At 39.5% G+C, this 22,437-nt stretch overlaps 1 protein-coding gene across 2 annotated transcripts in view; it reads right to left on the reverse strand.

Annotated features, from left to right (window-relative positions):
* GPR158 (G protein-coupled receptor 158) overlaps nucleotides 1-22,437 on the reverse strand; it is a 179,150-nt gene that overhangs the window by 107,081 nt on the left and 49,632 nt on the right. For both annotated transcript variants that reach the window (XM_071560149.1, XM_071560146.1), the window contains exon 3: nucleotides 5,275-5,377. In XM_071560149.1, coding sequence (XP_071416250.1) covers nucleotides 5,275-5,377 — 103 coding nt within the window. The remainder of the gene's footprint in view (nucleotides 1-5,274; nucleotides 5,378-22,437) is intronic.

Genomic DNA, 22,437 nt, shown 5'->3' on the forward strand with positions numbered 1-22,437 from the left:
TCTGTCAGAGACAGAAGTCACTGTCTCCCACCTCCCATCTCCATATTCAAATCAAGAGTACATCACCTTCTGCCCAAGTTTTCCACTTGGTTTCCTCAAAATTTGCACTCATTCAACACCACACACCTGTTCCTTTATTGTTCATGTTAAGAGTTGCCCTTCAGTCAGTCCATCTCCAAAAAGATTATTTAATCTCCTTAAAATCTCACTTCTGAGCGACGTGAGCCTTTTATTAATATACTTTTATTGTGTCAACTAAATAAATTATTTGTACTGTAAAAACCCATGGTTATGACACTAGTTGCCACAAATAATATATGATTATGTCTTGACAATTTTCCGTGGCCCTGAACTTGATACACTTACTTTATTTCTGAAATGTTCAACCTAGAAAGTCACTGCAAATACATTATGATCCATTTAATCAAGGATATTCTTATCTGAGTCATGCATGAAAGTTTCTTCATGTGTATGCTTATCATATACTACAGGGGTAACAGTCAATAAACAGTTGCATGTTACAGTAAATATCCCATGGATATGACTCCATAATGCAACAGCAAACCCTTCTTGTTGTCTGTTGTACACAAAAAAAAGATTGTCAGTACAAATCTTCACTGTCTGCAATTCCAGGTACACATGATTTTTCTGTGAATAATTTTTGACTTGGAAAAAATTCTTTGTTTTGTAACTAATACAAGAAAGATTAGAAAAAATTTCATCTATCTCAGGTTTTCCACAATGCAATAAGGAACTATTAACAATCCCCATATTGTTTTTTTCCTCCTTGACAAAAAGAAATAACATTTTTCAGACCCTCTAAAAGAAGCTCTTGGGAAAGAACGATTCATTGTATTTACCACTGACTGGGAGCTTTTTTGTCCACTCACACCCTTGTTCTGCCTATGGCTCAGGGCACTGCTGCCCACTGCACAGCTGAACATTTCTGCCCTTTGTGTCTGGTCCTGTCCATTCACCTAAGTCAATGGAACATCAATTCAAACCACAGACAGTCCAGGCCAAACACTGCCTCTCACAGTACTCCCAGGATTTCATTGTGCCTTCTCCTGTCTCAGCAGTTCTTTGGATTACATGTCTCCACCAGTCAAGAAAATCAGTTTTTCCTCTTCAGAAGATTCTAGACACTTATAAGGTAGATGGACAAGAAATTAATTCTGCTCTGTGTAAGGCTGCAGATGTTTTAGCATGGCTGTGAATGAGATGGAAGTAACATGTGCTGCAGGAGTTAAAACTGAGGATTAGGAACCTGTAAAAAAGTACCATTCTAAAGAAAAAAAGAACAGAAAGAAAAAGAAGTAGTAACAAAAATTAAAAGGATAAAAACAAAGGAGAAAAGAACAAAGAATTGGTGAAAAGTAGGAATAGGGACACAAACTAATATGAAGTATAATAAAACAGAAAGCTTAAAGGCTTCAGCTAGAACCACTCTACCGTATTTTTCTCCTAGTTCTTCCCTCTTCTATTGCAGCTTATTTTTCTGTTGGATTGGCCCATCTGTTTTTGAAATGGTCTCCTGAGGGTAACTCTTCATCAGCTTTGGTTCTCCTAAGGACACTTTGCCACACAAGGGATGCCTCAGCAGCTGTGACATTGCCAGCTGAGCTCTTTCTGCAAACTAAGAATGGCACCACAGACTGCTGAGAGCCAGGGCAGGGATTGCTTCTGTCCCAAACCAAAACATCCCACACTCCAGTCAGAACTGGATGAACACAGAGAGCACAGAGCATGCTGAGCACTGAGCAGAACAAACGACTGATTCTGCTCCTGTTCTGTAATAGAGTAAATGAGGAAAACTCCAGCCACATCAGCGATGCTGCAGTAACTCCGTGTGATAACTGGACCTGCTAGCACCAAACCCTGGTCATAACCATCACCCCAGAAAGGCATCACTGAAATCAGTGACAACCTGTGCATGTGCAAAGATCTGCACGTGTGAGTTCTGTTGAAGAAACAACGCCAAAGGGCAGGTGTAAAAAATGGCAATTCCTGCTGAACTGGAAACCCCTCTTGGAATTTTTTACGTGATCATAGCAGGGTTAGAGACAGCAAAGTTCCATATTCAGACAAAAGAGTCAGCTCTAGGGCAAGTACATTTTTGCACTGGGCAGGTTCCACATCTGAACAAGAGCTAAGCAGAATTTCTACAATATCTGGATGATGCACTGCTAAAGAATCAACTTCTAGGTTGAACAAAGCACCGCTGTTCTGCTAAGGATTTTCCAATGCAAATCTGATTAGCCCATGAGGCAGGGAACAGAACTGATTTGGAGAAGGGTGTTCCAGAAATGTTAAAATGTAGTAATCATAATTAGTCTGTTCTACCTATACTGACAGTGACACCTAAAAATGAACTGTTAGGAGAAAGTGCATAATCATGTACCCAAGTACTTACAGGTTAATGTAACCTGCCCGTATAAAGTAAATTTTTTTCTAAAATCAATTTCCAAACTCAAAAGTGACCCTGGAAATTTGGAAATAACTTTGTGCCCCACTGGTACCCAGGGTTCTCATTAACCCATGCAGAAAAAATAGAAAGGCTTTACATATTTTTGGCACTGCCAGATCTGAAGAATGAATGCAGAGTTGGAAAGGAAATGCCCTCCTACCTGGCTTCTTATTCAGTAAATGAACAGCCTAAATTCCCTAACCCGAACCTGAACCCCAACCCTAGCCCTAACCCTAACCTTAACCCCTGTCCCACACACTCTCTGGGAATGTACAACACGTGCAGCTTCCCTGGGAGCAGCAACACTGTGCTGCTTGAAGACAGAAAAGCAACCCACTTGCAGAACCTTTCCTCCACTGTACATGCCACATTGCATCCTGGTGTTCAGGGCCACAGCTGAGTTTGCAGACAGGAAGATAAGCAAACTTTTAAGCCTTCCTACCAGTAAACTGTGTAGAGCGTTCAACATCCCTGCAACTACAGACAACTTTCAGATTTGAACCAAAACATTAATCTGGACCTAAAGCAAAACCTTTCCCACCTCTTAAAAGCTGGACACTTCAGGCACAATATGCAACTGTAGTGAACCATATCTTGCTGTGGAGCAGAACCCCAATATCACTGAGAAATGCTCCCATTTCAAAACACAACACACTCAATCCAATCTTTCAATCCAGAGAAGGATAAGACTGGTCAATTTTTTCTATCTGTCTTCTTTCTTATATCTCAAGACCAGCAAATCTTTACTGCCTCTTTTTTTTATTCTACTAGGAATGCTTTCTAAATGATTAACGTTTGTATTCAGTTTCACCTTCTTTATCATCAGATTTCTCATACCTATCTCCACAGAGATCTTCAGGTTAGGCAGCTTCTGTCAAAACTGGTTGCAGGATTCTTGTCTAGAATTCCTATGTCAGCATAATTTTGAACCATTCTACAGCCATTTCAGCCAAGCAATTTTTTCCTCTCTTTTCTTTTTACAGAATGTAGCTGTTTGACAGGGTCAACTTTCCTTTCAGTCACAGGTTTTTCTCCTGACTTCAGTCATTTCCAGTCGCACTGTTCCCTTTTTGAAATCATCTACACAACGACATGTGGATGAATTAAAGCAGTTCAAAGCTCACATTAGCTCACAGAAACAAAGGCTCAAATCAAACTGGCCCCGTATTATGTAATTACATACCCTAAAATATCAGTATAAGCAAACACTTTCTTGAGACAAATTTTACTCTGTTAGGAGCTAAATATACATTCTAAAGTAGGCATATAAGCTCTTCCTTCTAAAGTAAATGGAGAAAATGGCTCACTTGTCTGAGGTATTACTTTTCCCATGAAAACACAGATTACTCTCCAGGGGAGCCACACTCTTGATGCTGCCTGCAGCTGAAACCTAGGGGACTAATACATACCAAGCATTTACATGAAATACAATTCATCTCATCCCTGGTGATCAATACTGTTATGATCTCTAGCCACATTATTTTTGTGTATTCTGTGGCATTCGGTATGACAAAAATCTAAGAAGTATTTTTTTTAATATGCTCACTAAAGGAGTTAAATGCCAGTTCCATCAGAACTCACTGCACTGCAGGAGAACCCAAACATTGTCCTTACTCTATCAAGAGATTCACATGGCCCAGAGAAACAGCACTATCACAAGGCTGCCATCTGCAGCACTTTACAATATGAAAAGAGAAAGGGAAACAAACACTCACTAGGTAAGCTGTTGAACAAACTGTGCTTTTTAGGCTACAAATATATACAACAGAAGCCATGGTATCTCTCACAGATATTTAGATGTGCATGTTAACTGTTGAATAGCACTGAATGTATTTCTATAGTGGAACAGGAACAGCTATTTTCACACAAGGCAGGAGATAATACACACAGTCCTGGATCAAGCTTGGTGAGAGTTACTCATTGCCATTCCCTGGGCATCTCATACAAACCACTCTCACAGCAGAGAGCTGATGAGATGAACCTCTGGCTAAAAACTGATGCGAAGAAGGTGGGGATGGCATTCACCTGAAAGCAGGAGGCAGAGAAGGTTGCCCTGTTACACTGTCAAGCAGCAGCTTTGCACTTGTCCCTGCAGCATGAGTTCTACTAGTAGAACTACAACAATTTTAGCACAGAATCTGTGCAGAGATTTGGTCATATGATAAAAGCAACAGACATCAACTTTGGACATGCAGTGTATCTATTTTCCCTGCTGATATCAACCAAGTTCTGTTGCCCCTACTGTGCACAACTCAGTTTAAGTACCATACAGTACTGAAGACATGTAGGCTGCACGTCATCCATGTCAGACAGCCAAACAGACTCCCAGGCCTGAACCACCTCCACTACCTCATCAACACATAATTAGAGTTTGGATGCTCCTTTGAATTCTCCTTTGCAAATGAACTAAAATGAAAACAATTAAAGGCCACAGACAGCCAGAGGCTAGGGCATTCTCATTTCCTCTGGCCAAAGACAAAATGAGTAGATTAATTTCCAGAATACTTGTGCTTGAGCACAGATGACAAAAATTCTCTATTTCCCCTTAGCAAGACTTCTTTTCATGTTTTTAAATTTATTTACAAATCAAATATTCTTCAAGTGGGTATGTTTTACAGGATCCTCAAGAGTATCCTGAATGACAAACCAAAGGGCTAGAACTCTTCAAGTGATTATATAATCTGAGAGTTGCAAACCATTGGGATATTACTGTATAACCCAGACAAGGATTAAAAGGAGCCCTGCATTATTAATGCTAGCTCTGTTTTTTGTTTCGTTTTTTTTTTAACTCAAGCAAAGGCACTTACTCTGAAAGCTGTTCACTGAGAAGATGTTGGGATGATAGAATCCAGCCTTGCAAATACATTTGTAGGCTCCAAGCACAAATCCAAGGCCTTTAATTGGCATGCACTGTGAGAAAGGAAAAAAGAAAAGTCATGCAGATGATCACACAACTGTACCCTCAGATGCACATTCAAGCATAAAAACATTGCAAGATACTGTGTGTAGACTTCTAAGAACAAATGGACACCCCTTGCAGACTGACAGCATTTTCTCAGGGGCTTTTCCCATAGTCATATATCCCTCCAGTCTTTTTGCCTTGTTGTCCATCACCAACAAACAGCAAAGACAGTTATAATCAAGCCTGTTCCACTGGTGAACTGACCAAGTGCCAAATTTGACTCTTTGCACATTTGCTCTAGGCAGGACATCCAATGGCTATGTATTTTCCTGAAGAGTTTCCAGCACTTTTTCCCAGCACAGCAGGTGGGTTTCAGACAGCTGGAGCTGTGAGGAAGAACATGGAAACCCACAGCCAAGACACCAACCTTCTGGTGCCCCCATCACAATGGCAAGCACAGCAGAGCAGAGATAACCCAACTGAAACACAAAAAACTGATTAGAGAAAATGGCTTCAGACATAAATCTAACCAAGGTGAAAAAGAGAAAAACCTATGGCAACAGAAGCCCCATACTTTTAAACTCTCTTGCCCCTTTTTGAGGAAGCAATACATGAAACAAGTTTTACTTAAACTCAGCTTCATTCTTGTTTACTTCTGACATCAGGTCAACCACAGCAAATTTATTACCGTGACAGAACATCAACTGTCAGACCATTTCTGCACATCAAATCGACTCTGCCTAGTACAGAGGGAAGAAACAGTCCAGCAATATAAAGGTAGAAACACTGCTAAAACTGTGGTTCTGAGTACAGCTACTTCTTTTCACCAGATCAAAGTAGACTACTATACTAGATGCCTTTCCCCCCAGTAAAGGTGTACTTACAGCACAGGTGCACCTCTACCAACACGGCTCCATGAGTAAGAATTAGACACCAGCAGTTCCTCAGAGACCAACTGAATGATTTAACTGAAACAGCCTCTGTCCTCCTTATTTCTCACTTATTTGTGACTGTGACTTTAGAATATGCTTCAGTCTCTGCCTGTGACTGATAGGAAGATGCAGAGGACAGGGTTCAGTACATCTGTGTTTCAAAAAGTCAAGTGTGCACCAAGAGAGCATAGTCTGCACTGACACCTGAGAAAACCCCAGAAACTAAATAAATAAATAAATAAATAAATAAAGGTAAGAAATTTTTATTATCTCAAATTTCAGCTTTGTCACATAATTCTTCCTGATGTTAGAAAAGCCGCTTTGCTTTTCTTTGCCTCAGTTCCCTAGAGGGCATCATATCTTCTCACACCCTTTGCCAATCCAGTGTCTGTGCAGGCAGTGCAGGCCTGTGGGTGCTATTGGAGAAAAGCTAATGAGTAGGAAACTGGTACGCAAGAACACTGAAAATTCATTTAGCCTTTATATAAGCATGAAAGAAGAAGAAGGGGCAGGGGCAAAGGAAAGTGAAGGCACAAATCTTTCTGTGTTCACACTTTATCTTTACCCTGCAGAAATGTGACTGTTGACAGGGTGGAGGACAGGAGATATCGAAGTGGGATGAGTGTGTATGCAAGTCCAATGACAGCAAAGCCTCTTCAACCAAGTGCAGAAAGACAGTCTAAGTAGTAAAAAGACTGTTTCAAGGGAAAATTCTCATCTGCCTTTCTGGCTTCTTGCTTTTTAACATGAAGATACACCATACTATAGAGACCACATTTTGGTTTTGGAGGAAAAGAAGTAAAGTAGTTTCTACTGTGTTCTGTGAACACTGCAGCACCCCTAGTACTATATCCATAATCCTTTCCCACTCAACAAAGAATCATGGAATCATAAAATTATTCATATAAAATATGCCATAGGCTCATGAATCTGTTCTGCATTAAAATGAATGCTTTAATGATGATCCTTTCACAAACATTCAACATTCACACCAAATAAAAGTCTGCAACTTTTATTTTATTGTCATTGATCAGTCTAGAACTTGAAAGTGAACAAAATATTTCAAATGCTGTTATCTTCCTTTCTTGCATTCCACATAATCCCATGCAAATCGGGATCAGAACATCATGTAGAAAGATGGGATGGAGAGAAGGAGCAAAAAAAGCCTAGAACACTCTAGATGCAATTTCAAACTCTGAAATTCCACTGTGCTCAACATTTCATGGAAACAGAACAATTACAGTCCAAATTTTTTTCAAGACATTGCAGCTGCTAGACAGGGAAGACACTAAATACCATGTGGGCAAAAATACATTCCTGCAAAGAAAAAATTTCACTCTTTTTACAAAAGATTTAACAGTGAATATTTTATTAACTAATGGTGGTAAATAGCATGGTGAAAAAGGTGATAAATTGACTAAGAGCTTTGTGCTGCACAGGAGTTTAGCAAACAAAGTTCAGATTTGATTATAATGTCTGTAATCAGATACAGAGGCTTTTCCCAGCTGTCTGCGGGTGAATGTACACAATACATAGCACAGAGAAGCAGCTTTGTCCTTGCCCTGGTAAGTGGTCCCCAGGGGCAGATACCGAGCCCACAGAGTCAGTCATGGGTCTCAGATCCCCAGGAGCAGAGGAACTGAGCAACACACAACAGACTGTGGAGCAAAATATTAATCGGCTGCTAAGTTACTCAAGATTTGATTCATATAGAACTTAACCCTGAAAAAATGCAGATGTGTGAAAAATATCTGCCTTTTTTGCTTAAGCAAAAAAAACAAAAGGAGCATAAAACTGACCTGGTTTAAGATTTCCTTATAAATGTGAAAGCAAAACTCTGGGAATAAACCCACCACATTCCTGAGCATTTTTTTCTTCATCAGATTTTATTTAATTCATGAAAGTAGCTACCATAGGTTAGATAAGAAGCTCCATTTAGGCTTCTATCACAGCAGCCAGCGTGGAGGCAAACAGTGAAACATGCACGTGGCTACTGAGTGATCTGTCACCCATATGCCCTTCAGGACATCATACTCTTTTGAAATACAATTTGTATTAACTTCCAGCCACTAGTTTTTATAGATGGCTTAGTTACAATTAAGATCAGCTTTATCATTATCTTTACTCGAAATAGAATAATAGGTGTCTGTAGCATTCACACAGCAAATTTATTCCATCTATCTGTTTCCTGGTATTATATTTTTAGCTTCACAGTATTAGTACAATATAATGACATCCAGGCTTAACACAGTATGCTTTAAATTATACATTCAGCTAAAAAAAAGTTTAATGAATATTTATCTTGAAATTATTTATAAATAAATAGTTCCTGAAGCAACACAGAGACAACATCTAAATCAGTTTTTTAAAAATCTGTATTGGTTTAATTTTATGCTGCTTGTTGTAAAGGACAAAGTTGGTAAAATCTAATGGAATAAAGATTATCTCTGTTGGAAAGAAAATAAACCCTTCAGTTGCTTTGAAAGTCTGAGCCAAATCTTCTGGCACAAGAGAGACAAAGCCCTTCATCAGATCTGATTAGGCAGAAACCAAGTGACAAAGTATTCAGCAGACACACAAAGCAGGTGCTGCATCTGCACCAGAAAACATAAGGGGAGAACAGGGAAAAAAGAAAGCAGCAGTTTAAGAGAAAGCATATGGCATCACGTCCTCCATGTCATTTAGAAACTCAGATAAAGGACTAAACAAAACTGTCTTGTGGCATTCTGGAGTAGAGGAAATAAACTAGTAATTTTAGAACTTAAGAATAAACAAACAAACAAACAAAAAAAGAAAAATGCAGGCAGCTTTGATGGGTATTTCTAGTTTTTTGAAGAGAAGCTTTCAAAATCTGTGTTTCCACATCCATATAGAAACAAGGAAATCTCCCTTTTCTAAAGCCAACTCCTTGTTCATAGGACACAATAAGAGCAATGGCATGATAGATAAAGCTTAACAAAAAATAATACAAGTAAGCCCATATTTCTGTGCTCTGGTAAAGGATAGCACATAGGGAGTTTCTAGGAAATGCAACACAAATCTGATTAATCTTGCACCTGGCACACAACAGCAACTGGAGCAGGTTGGTGTCCTGCAAGACCCTACGAGCTTTTTTCTGAACCTGTTTACCACTGTGGTCAAACACACTCATTAAAAAATATTTAAAAAAAAAAAAAGACAAAAGCCAAAGCCTCTCTGCTGGCATTGAAAAGGCTTTACCCATTGTATTTTCTCACTTCATCTATCATTCAAGAGCTGCATTTTGTGTTACAGTGTTTGCAGCCTCACAAGAGAGCAGTGAGCACATCCACACAACCTAAGACCCCTGTGCATCACCTGAAGGACCTGCTTGCCTCCAGCCACCTCAGGAGTCAGCCAGTCTGCCAACCACACTGCTCATGAGCTTTTCTCTTCAAATAAAACATCTTGTTTCAAAAGGACAGGGTTGGCCACTCCCTGCTTTACACTGCAGGGTTATTTAGGCCCCTGTAGCTCTTCTCCTCCCTTCTGAGTGCATCAGTGAAGTTAATAATTTTTATATTCAAGTTCAAAAATGTGTTTTCCAACAACACAGGACTTAGAATAACAGCAAGTTGTTTAAGTCTGAGCCAGTCAAAGCACAGCAACAGCTGATCTGATTCAGCTTAAACCAAAGGTAGCTGTCAGGACAATATTGTCTTCAGTTTGATGCTTTGCTAAAAATTCCTCAGTTTTTTTCAATTTAAATCTGAATTTTCATTATTCTGGCTTTGTTAAGCATGGGCTCAGACTAAATATTGATAGTATATTATTCATACAAATAATGATAAGTGACACATGACTACTAGCAAGCCACAAGCAGAGAAGAGCAGAAAAGTTAATGTCATTCACTAAACATAAGAGACTAAAGAGTCCTTTATATCTAATTAACGTGTTTTGCAATGTGACTCAGTTTGGTGACCAGCCTGTATGTCTGAAGACATAGATCATTCCTTTCTGTTTCTCATTTCCTTCACTCCCAAGATGCAGATGTTATCAGCCCATTGTTGGATAAACACTATGAAAATGCAAGTGCTGGGGGAAAAAATTATGGAAGCGGAGCATTTTGCAAAGAAATGAAAGAGAGGAGATTGGAAATATGTACAGATCATGGTACCTGCTTAGAAGACAGTGAAAGGGGTTAAAGTTTAATTTAGCAGTATTTGAAGGCAGGTTAGTTGGAGGGCCATGGTGGGGCTATGGAGCAGAAAACTCATCATCAGCTGTTGTTGTGCACATGGAGAACCCATGGTCAGCTTACAAACTGTGCTTCCCACAGTCAGAATCCTTTACAGAAGGACAACAATTACAGCAATTTTCACAGGATGTGCAGCTTGGACACTCACAGGTTCTCTGCAATGACAGTGTTTAAGACAGATTTTTCATTACTGCTGAAAATAGCTGGGCAGTCTACAATCAGGCAACTTTAACAATAAAAATCTTTTTATTTGGCAGTCTAGAACTGACATTGATAACCAGAATATTACTTTAGAACACATCAAACTTTGCTTTGGATTAACATGCTAAAAAATAAAATTACAATTTCTCCTCTCCTAGAAAGCTGCACAGCAATTACAGGGGAACCTGTTAACAGACACCAAAGGGACTGAGAATTTTATAGTCATTAAATAATGCAGTGTAATTAATTCCCAGGCACTTTCTCAGGACCAGATATCCTTGGCTTTGAGGATGAATTAAGGCATTTTTCACCACTAGCACAGGTTAAATCTCATTTAGAGCAAAGTTTAATTCATTTCCTCAGTGTCATACCTACTTTAGAGAGAATTCTCTTCATACTGACTCTCTACCCCTTTTTTCCTATCACTGGGATAACTGTGTGCTTTACACATGAGCAATACTGGAAATATCAAACATTATCTGCAGAAGATGTTCCAGAATCTGTCAAGGAATATGCCAAAACCTACAGAGGTACTACACCTCTGGATGTCTGGTTCAGCCAGCTAATTCTGCATTCATCCGGCACTTGGCAGCAACTGTTGCAAAGTTTGCCTGAAGATAAACCACACAGAGAGACAGGAGATTAAGAAAGCCTGCCAAAAAATGCAAGAATATGAGTCATTTCTAGAATCACTTAGCAGGAGGGAAAGCTGTCTCTATCCCTGATCCCCACAAAGGGTGCAGTGTTTTAAGAAGTGCAAAACTCTTCAATTTTGTACTACTTATTGATGTTAATTAACCAAATTTTCTGCAGACCTGTCCCTGCCAATAACTGCAATTAATGGCATTATGGCAATGTAAACTAATTCTATTCTGAAATCCATTCTGCACGTTTATAAACTTTATTAAAAATATTTATTTATTTACAATACTAAGAACAGTCTTCCACATTTTCTTCTGAAGGCCAATAGGAAATACTAGGATAGCCAGCCCAACCTAGTAACTCATCAACCTGTTCCAACAGGTTGCCCAGAGAGGTTGTAGAGTGTCTCTCACTGGAGAGATCAAAACTTGCCTGGTCACAGCCCTAAGTAACATGCTCTAGGATGGTCCTGCTTGAGCAGGAAGGTTGGACAGATGACCCACAGTGGTCCCTTCCAACCTTAACCATTCTGTGATAAGAAAATATATTGGGAAACCAAGTGATGACAATCTGATGTTCCTGCACCTTGGTATTCAGTCTCTCTTTAGGACAAGTTGGCCTATTCTTCCAGAGGTTTTGCCTACTCAGGACTGACAGGAGTCTTGAGTTGAGTCCAGCTGTGGGAAGCTGGATAAATGATGCTCCTAGCCATAAAATTAATTCTTACTGAAATTCTACTTGACTATGTTGTGTGAAACAGAACTGAAAAGACAGCTACATAAAGGCTTGACTTTTAATACTTTTGGTCAATTTTACAGCATTCTTTCCTTTAATACTAGTGCAACATGTGGCAGAAATTAAAGGAAAACACACACCTCACTGGTACTTGAATGAAGACACAGCATCTTCTACCACAAAACAGAGTGTGACACAGTCATTTAAATGAGTCTTTCTGTCTATTTGGTGGTCATTCATAAAACGAAACACCCAGCTAGGTTCTGACCATCAACAGCACACATTTAAAAGAATATTTCATTAATTCAAGAAGACAGTCAAATCCTGAAGCAGAGTGACTCCTCTGTCCACAACTTGATCAATATCCTTTCATTAATTTTGCTTCACTCTGGACTATAGCTCTACAGTTTGCCAATGTGTCAACTCATCAGGAAAGTTCATCTAAGCTAATCTTACTTAAAAGATACAATAACAATTTGATGTTTTCTACTTGTCATACATATATCCATGTTCCAGCCACAGTTCTCCCATCCTCAGGTTTGGGATGTTTCTCAGAACTGAGGCCAGACCACAGTTTCTGGGTTTAACCTATGATCTGAGCTCTGTTAAACTACAGATTTCTCTTGATCGTCTTCAATGTCATCACTTGTCTTCTTTCACAATTTCATCTATCAGAGGAAACCATGATTTTGTAACAAAGCATCATTCCTCCTCTTGCCCAAGAAAACTGCAGACTGTGGTCTGTCACATTGCTGTTCAAGCACTATCATAAGGGTCATACCACAGTGAGAAGATGCACCATATTGTTGCTGTCAGAAAAAATCCTCCCCAAATCTCATCACTCGACAGCCTGAGCTGTGTATTCACTCACGACAAGGCACAAATACCACAGAGGTGCTGCATGTCCTGCTAGCACCATGAAAACAGAGCACTCACGATTTGCAAGCTAATTCCACCTCTTCTTTAGCATTAGGCAAGTACAAGGGTTTTTAAAAGTAATTTTAGCAAAACGGTTAAACTTTTGGGTAACAAATCAGAAATAAAATGTTTTAACAGCATAATATAAAACAGCAGCATACTTAATAAATTAATACCTCTCTAGTTGCTTACTGCTTCTCATTCAGGACACCTCAGAGATCAGTCAGAACAGCACATCATGAAATTCTGCTTATAGCTCTGAATTCTCACTTTCTTCTTGCAGCATTTATCAGCTTTGAGGAAAAATGCCTAATTCTGAGTAGTAACTGCTTTACAGGCAAGTCCTCACTTCTAGGTCTAAGGTTAGTCAGAGGCTGGTGATCCAGCTCCATATAGAGAGACACCAAATTCTAGGCAGACACCTCAAAAATATTTCCTCAATTCTTCTGCTTCACTTATTTCACATCTAGACGGTTATCTATTATCTAAAGCCAATGTAGCCTTGATGACTAATATCTCACTCTTCCATTACCTTCTGGAGCTGGAGGGATTGTCCATGAATGTAAATTCCTTGGAAGGCTCTCTCTAAATCACTGCTTTTGATATTTAATGATGTTTCTCTCTGCCCATCATTATTTTTCCTTCAGGTTTGCACTTATTCCAACAAGGTTATTCCTGTGTCCCCGGTGACTAAAAGACACTTTTCCCTGTTCTGCTTGACTGCCATTTCCTGCCTAAGCCAAACTCCTCCTTCATACAAAGCTACATTTGACACTATGAAGGTCACACACCATACAGTTGTTCTCTGGTCACAGTGTAACACCAGCTTTGACACAGACTGCATGCATTCAGACTGAGAAGAAGGTTTTTTGCATATGGGCATATACAGGTATAGGTACAGGAATGCAAGTATTTCCTGTGTTGAGAGTCCCCTTGCATTCACAGAAATTTTAGGTCGGTGTCTGTGGAAACACATCACCTACAGCTTAGCACTTCCCAGAGCCCAGGGAATCCACGGAGCAGTCCAGACTCACAAATGTGCCGGTGGCTTAAAATCTTGTCAGCCACCCTCCCCCTCTATGAGATCTCCAAACAGGACAGCTTCTTGTATAAATCTGTAGTATATCTACTCTTTACCACAGAAATATAGCCTTATTGAATTCATCCTCCAAGATGTACAACTATACACATACCAAAAGGAAGATTAAGTTCAAATCTAAGCTGGAAGGATGAACTACACTTTTTGTTTTAATTTGTTCAGTACTCTGCTTTCCCTTGGTTTGGCAGTGCCCCATTTTTGAGCCAAGGTCCCACATCAGCAGAGATTACCCAATTCCAAAATGAGTTCCCTGCTAACCCAAAAGGCAGATGGCCACACCACAGTGATAAAACATGATGTTGTTCCAGATGGAGCGGAGAGCTAAAGCAAAGCATCAAACAATCTCTGAAACCAGAAACTCCGAAACTTTGAATTTCTGAACTACTGATAACACTATTTGAAAATGATGCGACTGCAAATTTGGAAGCCAGTTTCCAAGGAATCAATTAACAATGTCAGAAAATTCAGCAAGTTCACTTGCACTGTAGTCATTTCTTCCTGAAGTACTTGCAAGTATACAGTGGCAGAGGAGTAACTCTAAAACACAGGAATCAAAGTGGCTGAACTTGCATGAAAATAGGGCTTAATGAGTAACAAGTAACATAGTACATCAACTGAAGAGAAGGCAAGCTGGAGGTTTCTCTTTATTATTCAGCAGCTGCCAGGATCTGGTTCACACAACATGATGGATTAGATCTTTTCTGACAACATTAAAATTAAAAATGAAATTGTTTTCCATTATTAATTATAGAAATGTACCTCTTGTTCTCAGAGCTCTCAGAAATGGTGAAACAGCATCTGGTTAGCACAATGTAGGCATATTAAGCTCAGCATACAATAAGATGCTTGGAAGAGTTTGCCTCAGACTCATGAAAATGTCAAGTTTACTTTCCATCTGACAGAGCAAACCCATTTTTATTGGAAGCCACTACAGAAATACCACCAAAGATCTGACAGCCTCAATGTGACACAGACATGCACACACAAGTGCCCACCCTTGCTCCGTATCGTTACTTTTTAACTCCCACTTTCAAACCATTTGAAATGTTACAACACAATTACCGCTTCTATCCAGTGGCACAATCCCTGAGACTAGTGAAGCCAAAGCCAGGACAAATGAGGTGGAACCAGGTCCAGTCGCATATCCATAGATTTTAGCTGGTAACATATAGCTATTATAGAGGTTACAATGGAAGAGGAAACAATGTTCAGGTTAAGAGAGAAAATGTTTGGTTAGTAACTTCAGTGAACTGCACTTTAATGGCAACAGATTTTATTTCATATTTATGAGTAATTATTGCTCACCTGTCTTCCTGGGTTAATAATTCCACAAGAATAACATTATAGCACACAGGCTTGTAAAATTAACTTACTGCTGTTACTGCTCTCCCCTCCCCATCCTTCCTACTCCCATTCTGCTGCAAAACATAACACATCACAAAGGACACGGGACTTCTGACCCACTTCCCCGGAAACATCTCCCACTTCATCCCCAGGAACAACAAAGACTCTCCATTTGCCTCCCTCCAACAGACTCTTATTCTCAAAGCTTATAAAGCAAGACACAAATTCAGGAACCAGCCCATTCAGAAATCTGAAGAGACTCCCCAGTTCAAATACACTGACCAGTACTTTCCCAAATCTTGTAGAAGTGTAAATGGGACACAGAGCAGGTCTTCCAGATTTCTTCTGAGATTTCAAAAATTCCACCTCAACTGCTGACATCAATAAAACAATGAACAAACAAACAAAAAAAAAAACCCACCTGGTAAATTGTACTAACATGTTCCCACATTGTAAGTAAATTATAAACCAGCAAAGTTTGTAGACATGACTTTCTATTGAGTTTTCTTGAGTCTGAGCAACTCTCCCAAAGTACTATCATTGCTTCACAGATTCCAGGAAGTTTCTGGATTCTATAAACAAAAGCTGTAATTTTGTAATATAGTGAATACAATCCTATGATAACTATATCCAAAAGTTCAATCTTAGTTATCATATTATAGGATTGTATTCGCTGTATTATAGAATTATAATGGACCATGGCAGAAGCTTATGGTGAAATTCTACTCTTTCACATCAATCTTCCAGCAAGTAAGATGCAGAGTATGTAATGAAAACCCAGAGGCAGTGTTTTGAAAACTCAGAAAATTCAGAAATATCAGGTGAAAAAGCAAAGCACTCTCTACTAGCAGCCTAAAAGCCCTGCAAACATGCAGGGTTTAGAACTCTAGTGCTTCCAGGTCAAATCTGGAGGTTCTTGATAAGGTTCAAAATGTTCAGAAGTTCACAAGCATCTGCACAATCACTCCAGGACAAATACTTCAGCAGACTGTCAATGTGACTTTCCTACTAACAACCCTTAGACCTATTTCTCACCAGCAAAATGTTTTCTTTGCTTATCCTGGCTTCTGTTTCGCTTGTCTTGCAAATGATACATCTTTTCTTTACCTATGGACTTCTCGGGGTGGGGGACTTTCTTTTTCAATCCCACTTGTAAATCCTCAAGACACCTCAAGACCAGGGAGGGATTACCATGGTACCATGAGAAGTGTTTTGGTGAACTAGTACATAAACCAGGCTGTTTGGTTCAGCATCATACCCATAGGAAAGAGGGGAAAAAAAAGAAGTAACAGTTCCTTGCTCTAACAAGTAGTAACTTGCTCACTATAACTCTTTTTAAAGCATTTCTATGATATAAAGGTTACCTGACAAGCTACTTTGTACTTGGGTTTTGCTCAAACTGTTTGCTGTCTTTATTAGCTCTTTTCAGACTGATATTCTGCTTATAATTACCCTGATGTGTAAAAAAACACCAAAAATTAAAAAAAAAAAAAGACAAATAAATGTTGGCAGTGATGCTGGTACTGACAGAGCAAGTTACAGACACTGAAGTTAATTATATTCAAACTAAAGCAAATCTGGGAGACACACTGAGATGCACTCAGCATTTGGCTACTTTTCAAGTTACAATCTACTGTAAATGCACAACTGCACTTCCCCAGTGAATTTTTATAAGCTTGTGATAGAGAAATTACTTTTGTGAAGGGAAAGTTCCCTGTGTAAGGACCAAATGGAAAGATGTGAATGGCTAATTAACACCCCACCTCCAGAGCCCATCCTTCCAGCAAGCAACTAGGTGAGGGCCAGTGCCCCTCCTCTGCTCCAGCTGCCACATGTGAGGCAGGGGAGGCTGGAATTTTATACACTGCCCCTCATGCTTTTTCTCATTACAGTTTCCAAAGCTTCAAGACAGATGATTTAACACAGAAACACCACTTTAGCACCTTAAAAAATCTTACCCAGGTATTCATACAAACTATTAGTATCCTGGCAACTGTGTCCCTCCCTAGAAATACCTTACAGGCTCCTCAACCACATTGCATAACTAACTCCCCATGATAAAACTCCAAAACAAATGCACAGAAATTTAAAAAAAAGGATACCTCACCTTGCACTAATCTCTTAGCAATAAAGGTAACTACTGTTATTTTAAAATAATAAATATGTATTGTATAAATTCACATAAATGCCAACCATATAAAGCTAATATAATTTTAAAACAACAAAAAAAACCCAAACAAAACAAACAAACAAACCAAAAAGAAAAGAAAAGAAACAAACAAAAACAACAGAGACCTCACATTTAACTTTCAAAGAAACATGTTTTCATGTAAACCTGCATTGAAAGGAACAAAAATAACAACTGGAGTGGCGACTTAAGAGCACCATCAGTTAGGTGTAGCTAAAGTAACACTGTATCTGTTTTACTGTTACTAGTAAGTCTGATAACTCACACATTTTCCTCTAATTTCATTTTAATTTTATTAACAACTCTATACTGCAACATATTCCAGCAGTCACTTTACCGCCTATGTCCTCACTACATTGCATCTTAGTGCATAGAGCCTATATACTTTCCATTTAATATTTCTAGGTTACAAATCCTCAAACTTGGAAACTGTGGTTCTAACCCGGAACTGCTGATTTGCTCAGTCAGTACCTGCACAATCCCAAATTCTGCCAGTTAAACCTCTCTCTTCTCTTTCCTGCTTCACATATTCCTTTACCCCATTTTTCAATTTAGGCTAAGACATGCTTCTAAATCTACATAAAACCACTGGGAAGTCACTAAACATTTTCAGGCCATCACCCTGGAATTCAGAATCCTTACACATCTCCTTAAGAATGTGCCAGCAGGTCCTTAGAAAAGAAAATTGTTAGAATGTTCTCCCTGTTAGGATCACATAGGTTTCAATCAGGATGTTTATTATAAAATTTCATCCTTCAAGATAAATTTGCAGCATCCTATTAAAGTTGTTGTCCAAACAATTCACCTCTTTCACAGAGGCAAGAGGACTCCCAGCTAGAAGACACCAACTTTAGATATATTTTCTCCTCATTTGCTCTCACAGAAGTAGGTGTCATAGCTGTGTATGTCTTAAGGTTACAAGAGAAACACCTTCTTTGCATAGGAGATTCTGTCACCTTCTCTATTCTGGTTTGCTTCTTTCACTGAAAAGAGCCCCTTTGGATTCTCTTTGTTGCTTTGCTGGTATAAGAAACTACCAAAATGAGCAAGACAATTAAAACATAGCCCTAAAATAAGGTGGGTAACAAAATCCTGTTATCTTTGGAGCTGTCAGGTGTTCCTCAGCTTTTGGAAGAATCATTTATATAAATATTTAAGCCCTCAAAGCCAACACATTTACCAATCATTTAGACATAATCATCTTGTCACTTACATACAACTCAACAAACATGTCATTGGGGAAACCCTACAGTGTAATTAACATTGGGTTGAATGACAACTGAAGAAAAACATTGTAAGTGTTCTCATCCAAACCTGAAAGGCAGTATCTGGTATGTCAACACTCGCTTCACCAGTAAGATTGATCTTCCCCATTATTCTTAATTGCACATATGTAGCTTTCAATTTAATTTCACTGAGTATTTTAATCATGGCTTGGCTTTGAGGTTTTTTGTTTAGCAGTGCAGTCCAAAGTCTTACTCTCAGAAACACAAGAGATCAAACCATATCACCTGATGGCATAGTTAAAAGAGCTGATGTTCAGAAAGGAGAGGAAAGAAAAACTTACTGTAATTTTTATTAACGTTCAATGTTGTAGGTAAAATTTTCAAAAGAAACAGCAAGTGCCAGTTCCACTCCAATAATTGTATTTTTCTAAATGTACTGTCCAGTCTTCCAAAGGAACTGTGGCCTCCAAAGGTCTTATTTTTCTGTCAGTGATGTAAAATTCCATAGAGCAAAATAACTTGCAGTCATGTTTACCTATGTTATAATATATTTCGTCTGCACTGACTGCAGAGATATAAGCAGAGCTATCTGTCAGTGTACCATTTGAAAATACAGACACAACTATTCTCTAAGCAGCACCACAGCCTGAAGCTCTGAGATGCAGCAAGGTCTCACCAGAACATCTGAATTCTGCAAGTACTATTAGTATCTGATTAAATATTAATTACAAGAATGGAGCTGTACAGAATTTAACTGGGGAAAGGCCATTAGCAAATCACAATTTTTCTGCCAAAAATACCTACCACAGCACAATATTACTTTGTGCCCTACTTAATGTGGATCACAAGGAGGTAGTAAGTGATCTGAAAGCATCAGTCCCAGCCAGTGGCAAAGGCTGTGGTCCACTGTCCTCCACACTTTAACCAGACAGAATCCTGGCTAAAAAGCATGCCTGGGAGACCAAAGCATTATGTTTCAACAATAGCAAGAGGAGTTAAGCCTGTACATGGAAGTCAACACCACAGACGCTCCTGAGCTCTGGGGTCCTCCCTCGTCCCTCCTGTCTGAGGAGGGTTTCAGGTTCCTGCCCTCACAACTGAGCTGCCCGGGGGGCCTGCCAATTGCACACGGACCACAGCCATCCTTCTCCAGGAGGAAAGGATCATCTCCAGCTATGCACGTGCATTTCTTGCAATCATCTAATCCAGCAGATCAAACTGAAGACCCTTCCCACACTCTCTGTCCTGCTCAGATGCCTCATACCCTATATCCCACAGATGCACACCAGATCTGCCTGTGAATGCTGATGGCAGCAATGCAGATGTGACACCATTTTTCCCTAACAAACCTACATCATGTGATGGATTTATCACAAATACTTAAATAGTAACAGCTGAGGAAAGCAGAACTAGCACCTCCATTGAAAAATTTTGATCGTTCCTATTTTGCTAAATTACAGCAATGAGACATGGGGTACAGGAAAGCTCTAGCCCTACAGGGCAGGGCTGAGCAAATACTTTCAAACTATTATTTGCAAAATAAGAACTGTCTGGGTCATATATCAATTATTTAACTGTCTGAATCCACTCCTGTGAAAAAATACTGGTGAGTAGAGGCAAAGCTTAAATTTTGTATGATTAAAACATGGCTGCAGAACTGGTTGTCTCCCACCGGGCACTGAAAAACCAGGACAACCTGCACCTACCATGGTACAAGTAGGCATCAAAGGTCCAGGTCCTTCCCTTGTGTTGAAGGACACAAACTTGCATCTCCCTTCCCCAGAGACTACTCTAGCACTCAAAATGGTACTGGAAGTAGTTTGTCTCAGATTCAACAGAACAGTGCATGATACTGATCTCTGGGCATTTTAGTTCAAGTCTCTGTGCTTTAGAAAAAGCATCTCACCTCTCAGATGCACCCTTTGTGTATCAGGCTGCTAATCCATTCACACCTCCTGGGTGCTTCCATGCCTCATGGCAGCACTCTAAGTAATTCATTAAGTGACACTAGCAGGGTACAGTTGAAGTGTAAAATGTACTTCCCATTTCCTCACACCAGAACACCCAATCACATTCTTCATCACACACTTCCCCCCTGTTCAAGGTGCCCTCTCACTTTTCACACATTTCACCAAAGCACTGAAATAGTTTATAGCACTCACGAGAGTACTGGATGGCAGAGACACATGATCCCTGCCCAAGGAACTCACAGCCTGGAGAAGGAGGCAAGGATGAGGTAGTAGGACAGTAGGAGCAGTTGGGTGTCAGAATTTCTGAGCTCTGGGCTCAGAAATTCCTGGGTGTTTATACTTGGTGCTCCATCCTCTCCTGTCTGCCTTCTAGTGACCTTGCCTTTCAGAAAGAAGAATCTTTGCAGTCCTGAACTGCACTTGCAGTAATTGCTTTGCTAAGACTTTTTTTCCTTTTTTAATTTCCTTCTGAATCTTTTTCTACTTCTGACATTTCCCTTCTTTTCAATTCTTTCGTTAGATCAGTTTGATATGATTAATGAATGAAGGACAAGCCAAACCACACTGTTATTTCCCATAACACAGAACACATGAAATGCTTAACAATTAAGAAGTCATCACACAGAAGTTTATGTGGGCCATTTTTCAGAGGAACTAATCAATCTGAAAAGGACATCAACTCAGAAGCACCTTTACATTGGCTGGAGAAGTTGGGTGTCCTCAGGGAGGATAAAAGAGCTCCCTATAATCCTGTACAACTTCAGTCCACTCCTCCAGGCTCTTTCTCTCACGAGACCTGTGTTACCACACTTACTTTTTGAGTTATCAGAGCGGTTGCTAAAGGAGAGCTGGTGACCTCCAAGAGGATTAGAAACAAGGCACACAGCTTGGTAGGGAACCATCACATTAAGCACTCTCAAGGGCTTAGTGGGAAGTGCTTCTCCCATTCAGGGTCTATAAGAAACAGCACTGCAAATATTACTACATGCAGAAGTATGAAACTACACTTGTGGACAGAATTTGAGGATGTTTTTTCACTCCACTCATTCTGTGTCTGCAGCTGCCTTAAATATACGTGAAATTGCTCCATGTGATCAAACTTCCTCAGTTTCTACACTGAGTTTCAGAGTAACAGAACAATCTGAGCTGAATGCTGAGGGAGAATGAACTTCTTAAGTGCTGTCAGTGTAGGATTAGCCTACTAGGAGACGAATGCCAAGGAATCTCTCACGAGGCAGCCTGGATCCAGGCACTCTGAAGCTGCAGACACCCTAGCAGAACACAGGCAGATACATTTGATCCTAGCTTACACTTGTAATTATTTGCCACTGCTCATCTCCATAGAAAGGAAAGGATTTACATCATTTTAAATAACTGGTGTAGTACAATAGATTTTATGAAATTTCAAATGCATCTGACAAAGACAACTAAAAGTGTTCAGCCTGTGTTATCTAAGCTACTAGAGCAGAAAAGCAAACAAATCAGTATGATTCCCCCTTCTTGTATTAATGCATTCTCATGTTCTGCATACTTCAATATTTAGCTATGTACTTTTTAAACTGATAAATTTAAACTGAGAACTGAAAGCACTATTTGA

The sequence above is a fragment of the Pithys albifrons genome, chromosome 7 (genome assembly GCF_047495875.1).
Source record: "Pithys albifrons albifrons isolate INPA30051 chromosome 7, PitAlb_v1, whole genome shotgun sequence".
NCBI classification, from domain to species: Eukaryota; Metazoa; Chordata; class Aves; order Passeriformes; family Thamnophilidae; genus Pithys; species Pithys albifrons.